General features: G+C 55.1%; 1 protein-coding gene across 1 annotated transcript; it reads right to left on the bottom strand.

Moving 5' to 3' along the window:
- Window positions 1–1,776: 1,776 nt before the first annotated feature.
- Window positions 1,777–6,833, bottom strand: CTU1 (cytosolic thiouridylase subunit 1). Its single transcript, XM_043998531.1, has 3 exons — window positions 6,743–6,833; window positions 3,368–3,890; window positions 1,777–2,688 (listed from the first exon to the last, which is right to left on the bottom strand). The coding sequence occupies exons 2-3, from the start codon at window positions 3,888–3,890 to the stop codon at window positions 2,144–2,146; spliced, it is 1,068 nt and encodes a 355-aa protein (XP_043854466.1). The 5' UTR covers window positions 6,743–6,833; the 3' UTR covers window positions 1,777–2,143.
- Window positions 6,834–7,269: the final 436 nt, after the last annotated feature.

A 7,269-nucleotide genomic window follows, 5' to 3' on the forward strand; every position in this document is an offset into this window, starting at 1 on the left:
CCGGGGCTGTGTCAGGAGCAGTAGATGACTGGATCAGAGACCTGCTGGAATGGGGAGGGAGATGGTGGTGGTGGTCGTGGCAATTGTGGTGTCTCTGGGCCACCTGCTGGCCACATCGGAGTCCTACACCTTTGCTGCCCAGGGAAACTCAAAATGCAGGAAGGACATGTACTTTGGAACAGAAGAATCTATGGCCTTCACCTACCCCAGATCCCTCATGGTAGAGATGAGGGCACTGACATCCAAGAGAGGGGAAAGTGCCGGACCCACGGTCATAGAGGAAGGAAATAGCCAAAGATGCAAATAAATCCTGATCTTCCCATTCCAAAGCCCCAGTCCCCTGGATATGAGGGGATGCTTTCTTTGCAGGTCAAAAGAGCCAGAGTTTGAGGAGCTCAAGGGACCATCATGGATGAGAGAAATGATTATTAAATAAGTAAGTGTTAATATTGGAGACACTGGATTTCTTCCTGCCTGAAACCTTAGTCTACTAGGCCAAGCCAGCATCTGAAAGACATTACTGATAATGAGACTGGGTTAACTTTCTTATTCAGACCCATTGTGGTTTTCTCAGACAGATGTGGATTTTCCCTTTTGTGAGATGGGGTGATAGGAATTAGAGAAGTCTCTCTGACCAAGACTGAGTGGTCAGGTGTCCAGATCCTCATTACAGTAGGTCCACCTCTCATTAAAATATTCATTCTCCCATTGTTAACCAATTAGAGTTGATTGCCCCCTCAGGGACACCCACTCTTCCAAGGACATATAAGCACTGAGTGGATACCATGATCTGTCTTTGGTCTAGGAATGATGGCCAAATGACCATCCTTTTATTAATAATATGCTGGCATTATTAATAAAATGATTAATTACCCAGAAACTATGTCTCTTAAACTTTTTACACATCACATGGAGACACAACTCAGACCAGAGAACACACCCAGGCCAATTCCCTGCTGACTCTGGCCTGCTGAGAGACAGGTGGAACTCAGAGAGAGCCTGTGGACTAAGGTGGCTATCATTTCTGGGGAGTCTTGAAGGGTCTGGTGTAAGATACTTGGGTGTGGATTTCAGCTCTGCCCCTGAATCCTACCTGTGGGATGTCTATATGGGTCTCACCATCTCAAGACCCCATTCTCCTCTTGTCTGCAAACAGAGGGGGTTGGGCTACATGACCTCCAAGGTCCCTTCCTAAACCTTTGACTTCTGTGAGCCAAGGGATCAGGTTGTTGAGTGGGGCCCGGGGTTCGGAGACACATACCTCTGGGAACCCTGTACAAAGAAGCAGCTGTGGGCAAGCTGGTCAAGAGAGAGCTCCCTAGAGAAAAAGTGGGCTTGGTAGCTCAGGAAAGGGAGAGACCCTTGAGAATGGGGCTGGAGCCAAAGTCTGCAGCCAAGAACGAACAAGGTCTTCCCAGAAGGCAGGAGAAGAGTCCGACGAGTTTTTGCCCTCTTTCCTGTGGTGACAAGGGGCTGCCCCCCAGATCCCAGTGCCCCCCCCCCATGGGCTATCTCCCTGCCTTTCCCATGTCTGTTTCCATCTTGGGCTCTATCCTTGCTCCCATGAGTCTGGCTCCCAAATCCTCAGTGGCCAAGCCATTCCCCTCCCCCCACAACTACCCAAAGTCTTCCCTTCACCTACAAGAGTCCCATGTGTCCAGTCTTCTTCTCAGGGCCAGGCACCTGCCCCCCCCCTTCAGCTTCTCCCCACCAGCCCTATCCAGACCAACCAAGACTCATGATCTATGACCCCAGCCCCATTCAGCAGCTTCTCAATGGATGGTGTGTAAGGTTTATTTCCAGTCCTCATGTCAGTATGCCTTCCCCAGGAGACCTAGACTCCCACAAAGCCCTCCAAACCCCAAGGAAAACTATGAGAGACCTAGAATCCCATGCAAGACACAATCTTCTGAAGGATCCATGCTCTCTTGAAGAACACAGAGTCCGGCTGAGTGAGAGTTCTAGACTCCTCAGTCTAGTGGAGGCCAACTGAAGAGCCCAGAACTCATAGAGTGACCTCGACTTTCCATACAGGAACAGAAACTCATGATGGGCACTACAACCCATTGGAGCCGCAGACATCTAGAGCCCCAGAAGGAGCTTAGAACCCAGTAAGGTCCCGGAACTTCTCTGGCTTAAGGCTCTAGAAAGCATGAATGGCCCCAGCCATGGTGGGGCGTCCTCTGTCCCTGGAAGCACGAGTCTCTCCCTGACCCTCTTCCCCCAACCCTTTGCGGCCCTTGCCAATGGCCAGACGGGGTCGTCCCCGGTTGAGACCATCAAGTAAGGCACAGGCTTGGCATAAGGAGCGGCTGGCCAGGGCCCCACAGCGGGTGCAAGCACCAGGGGGCGGGGGCCGAGCAGCAGGGGCCAGGGCCAGACGCTCAGCCGAGTGCACCAGGTCCAGGACGACCGAAGGCCGGGCAGCCTCGAGGGCCTTGAGCAAGTCCCGGACATGGCCACGGAAGGCCTCGGGGGCATAGACACACTCTTCGGAGAAGTAGTCCAGTTCCTGGAAATGGGCATAGAGGACGATCTCCTTCTGGGAAGCAAACTGGAGGGGGCGGCACCGGGGCAGGGCACCCCCCTCACCAGGGGATCCCAGCGTCCCTCCTCGAGCCAGCCTGGCTGCGTCCCCACGCAGGAAGTTCATGAGCACCGTCTCGGCCATGTCATCTGCATTGTGTCCTAAGGAGAGTCAGAAATGGGACCATTGGTCAAGGTCAGAGTCAGTGACACACACTGAGGTTGGGGATGGTCTGAGGACAGGGAAGAGGAGCTATCTACAGTAGGAATGTGTGTGTGTAGGGGGGCACAATCAGGAGCAGAAGGGGTACATATGGGAAAGGAGCTCACAATGGGACGAGTGGGGGTGGGCCCAGAGTCACAAGGGGACAGGAGTCAGGGGCTAGGGTGAGAAAGGGGCCCAGAAACCCAAGTAGGTGGGAAGAGTGGGGAGTGGGGAGTGGGAGCTCCCTAGGAACCTAGTTAGGAGGGAGAGTTACTAAGAAGGGTGGGGGGCAGGCACACCAAAGGGTGGGAGGGGGACCCAGAGGGAGGGTGGGGGCTCCCTAGGAATAAGTAGGAGGGGACCAGGGACACCAAAGGGTGGGATTCCAGGCACACAGAAGGGTTGGGGAGAGGGATCAGTGACAGGGGGACCCAGAGTTACATAAAAGGGGGCACAGAAGCACAGGTGGCCCAGGGTCAGGGTCACAAAGACAGGGGGTGGGGGAAACAAAGTCACGGGTGGGAAGAGAGCCTGGAATCACCAGGGGAAAAGGGGGAGGAGGGGAGACAGGACCACAGCCGCACTGCCCAGCGGCTCCCCCCAGGATCCAGGGCCCCCCCTCCCGCCCGGGCACACCTGTGACAACGTGCGTGGCCCTCACTCTCTGCGCCCCCTCCTCCAGCGCACGCCTCCGCAGGACCCCGCAGAAGGTACAGCAGGCTCGGGCGCGGCCCGGCTCCTGGGCAGCCCGGCGGGCCACCTCGTCCATGGTCCAGCCCCCGAAGAGATCGGCATAGGCCACCACAGTGAGCGGCAGCTGCCAGCGGGCAGCCTGGCGTCGGACGGCCGCCAGCGCCGCGTCCCGGTAGCCGCCGATGCCTTCGTCCACGGCCACGAGGTGCAGGTGCAGGTCCAGCTTGTGGCGAGAGTTCAGGGTCCGGAGAACATGAGCCAGCACGGTGGAGTCCTTGCCGCCCGAGGCGCCCACCGCTACCACGGCCCCGGGCGGCAGCAGGCGGCCAGTCTGCAGCGTGCTCAGCACCTCGGCCTCAAAGGCGCTGCAGAAGCAGGACCTGCACACCGCCCGGCCAGTGCGCGGCCGCCGCAGGGCAGCTGGCCGGACCCCAGCGCAGGGCCCCGAGCACCGAGGCACAGGCATCTGGGAGGGAGAGAGGCAGAGAAAGTCACCTGAGAGCACGGGCAGAACGCGCAACCTCAGGCTCCAAACACCAGAACAGGAGGGTGACAGGAGGAGTCTGCACCAAGAGAGCGAGCCAGGGACCCCCAGAGCCACAGGCAAGGGAATGGCGGGAAGGGGACTTTGCAGAGGGAGCATTTGTTGGGAGGAGTGCGACAGAAGCCTGCCTGCCCCCTCCCCCCACACACACAATTTCTCTTGGCACAGAAGAATGGCTGGAGACAGACTTGGAGAGTGAGGGGTACCTTACAGGGAGGTTCAGTGAAGGGCTGTGCAGCCCTGAGTCTTAGGGGAGTAATGGTGCTGACATAGGCTTAGAATGGCATGGGCTTGGAATCAATTAGAGGGGGCTTCTCCTGTAAGAAGTGGTCTTAGAGATGACCAGATAGCAGGAGGGACATGCTGAGGAAGTAAGGGACGATAAAAGTTTATAGCAGGAATGTTGGCTTGGCTGTGGCACAAAACTGGCTGGAGCCAGGAGCCAGAGATAAGCCCAAAGGTCAGGACCATCAATTAAAAAAAAACGTTCCTCCACTCTCAGGAATATGACAAGCATCCAAGCTCTCCTCACCCCATCATCCCAAAAGGGAACTTTCCAGTCTTCAAGTGGTCCCCCATCTATCCTCTATAACAAGTCCTAACCTTCCCACTGTCTTTACTCTTTTTTTTTTTTTGAAGGGCAATGAAGGTTAAGTGACTTGCCCAGGGTCACACAGCTAGTAAATGTCAAGTGTTCGAGGTCATATTTGAACTCAGGTCCTCCTGAATTCAGGGCCAGTGCTTTATCCACTGTGCCACCTAGCTGCCCCCTTTCCCACTGTCTTTAAAGGAAATTCTTTTGAACTCTTATTCCTCCTCAGTTCCTGCCATTGAGGCGAGGTCTCTGACCTTCCTCTTGGTCACTTTCCCTAGTGCCAAATAAAGATGCCTTTAATCCTAATTGGACTGTGTGGGAGAGTCTAATTCTTTATTGAGGAATACCTAAGAACCATCACCTCTCCCTGGTGACAGTGCCTCAAAAGGAGGCACTGACAGAACCCACAGATTTGTATAACCCCTAAGGGACATGGCTGCAAATGACCAGGCACAGATGCACGGCCCCAGGGAGAGCCAGGAGTTTGCAGGCTGACTTTCAAGCAGAAGTGACCTCTCACATACCAAAGGGCAGCTGAGGAGACTCAGGAGTTGGACCTCCACCTTGGAGGACTGAGGCAGGAAGGGGGTGGGGAGGGAGAATCTGAGTTCAGGCATATATGGAGCTGACCCCACATAGCAGCCAGCACTGGGGAAACAAGGGGCCTTCGCTGTACTTCCAAGCCCAAGCAAGGCTAGAAACCCAGAAGCAGAGTGCCAAGCCACCATTCAGATGGGCAGAGGAAAAGAGGTGAGATGGGGTGAAGGCAGGAGTCTGCAAAATGAAGACCTTAGCACACACCCGGGTAGTGGGACTAAGAGAAGCAGCAGGGATGTGGAGACATGGAGAGCAGCAGACCTGGGGGAGTGGGGGTATAGGGGAAACCTCAACAAAAACTCAGGTCCACCATTTGTCTCCCCCACCAATACAAAAACATGTTAACTGTACTTGGTGGTCTGCACCCCTGCCAAACTTTCCTTAACTCTCCTAACTGTATTCTCTCTGTTCCCTGCCCCAGCACGCACCAGGGTCGGCTGCAGTAGCCTGCTATCAGCCTTCAGCCTACATTCTTTGTATTTCCAACCTCAGCACAATTCTTGGCACACAGACAGCCATTAACAAATGATCACTGATTGATCCCACCAAGTAGTCTGCCCTCCTTCTTTGTTCAGCGTAGCTGCTTCCTATGCACAAGATGGAGATAAATATATATATATATATATATATATATATATATATATATATATATATATATATATATATATATATATATATATATATATTTTAAATAACCCCCCCCCACCCGCCAAAGATAAGCAGACCCCCTCCAAACAGACCGAAGGCACAATCACCCAGATACAGGACTCTGGGCCAGAAGGGACTTGAGGAAATCCAGTATTCCAAGCCTCTCACTTTAGAGATGGAGAAATCAAGGGTCACATAGAGACCCGTCCAAGAGCCTGCTGTGTCTTTTGGCAATTAAGTTAGCGATCCATTTAATCAATTACCAAGCACTTAGTAAGCGCCTGCTATATGCCAGGCAATAAGCGGTTAATAAAGACCACGGAAGTGAAACTGTCAGCCTTACAGGGGAGCCCCCAGAGCCCTCCAGGAGTGAAAGGGAGGCGGACACGGGGAGGGAGGGAAGAAGCAGCAGGAGGAACTAGGGAGCAGGGGCCACCGTGGGTCCAGCAAACATTGGTTTAACGCCTTCTCTGCAAAGCCCGGGACCACCGAGAGACTCGGGCCAGGGCCGGGCGGGCCGAAGAAGCCCCCGGAGGGCAGGGACCGCTTTACCTCGCACCCAAACATTAAGTGCTCATTAAAAGCCGCTTCCAAGAAAGCCGGCCCTCCGAAGATGGGGAGGGGGGGGGTTTGAGGGGGGTAGATGGGGCGGGGTAGAGAAGGGGGATTCTGTCGTAGGGGAGAGGCAACAAAGTTGATGGGGGGAGAGTGGGGCGGGGTCGAAGAGGGGACTTCTGCCCCGGAGGAGGAGCAACGCGGCTGATGGGGGGGAGGGGAGGTAGAGAAAGCACTACCCCGCCCCGAAAGTGGGGCAATAAAGATCATGGAAAGCGGCTCCGACCCCGCCAGGGCCACGTCCGTAGCCAGGGCGCTACCCCGGCTCCTCTCCCCTGGGCCCGGGTCCCAGCCCATGGGGGAGGGGAAAATCACTCACCTCGGGCGGATCAGGAAGAGACCCCCCTCTCCAAAAGACCCGCCAACCAGGCAAGCCGGGCGGACCACGAGGAAACGAGGCCCGGAAGTGGCCCCGCAAGACTACAACTCCCAGAAGCGTCCGGGAGGCTCCTCAGCGTCTGACTACAACTCCCAGCAGGCAGCGCGGCATCTCGCTTGATCGCGGGAGCAGTGAGTTCGCTGGATTTGGGGTCAAAAGTTAACGGTTCGAATCCCCCTTAATAATCACATGAGGCATGCTGGGAAAAGATTAACTGCCGGCTCTCCGAGAAGAAGGAAAAAATCAACGCACGACACACTTTTAAGTTTGCTGTTCAGTCAATGACGGACACCGTGCTAAACTCTCATTTGACAATGAAGGAGGTCCCAGAGGGGCCGGGGGCTTATTCACCCTGGTCACGTGGCCAGGAAGGCACTCATTCTGAGATGCTGCTGGGACGGTCCAGGTGGAGGAGTCTCGTTGGCAGATAGAAAGGAGGGTGCAGAATAACATATATATACTTGCCA

The sequence above is a fragment of the Dromiciops gliroides genome, chromosome 3 (assembly GCF_019393635.1).
Source record: "Dromiciops gliroides isolate mDroGli1 chromosome 3, mDroGli1.pri, whole genome shotgun sequence".
Classification (NCBI taxonomy): Eukaryota; Metazoa; Chordata; class Mammalia; order Microbiotheria; family Microbiotheriidae; genus Dromiciops; species Dromiciops gliroides.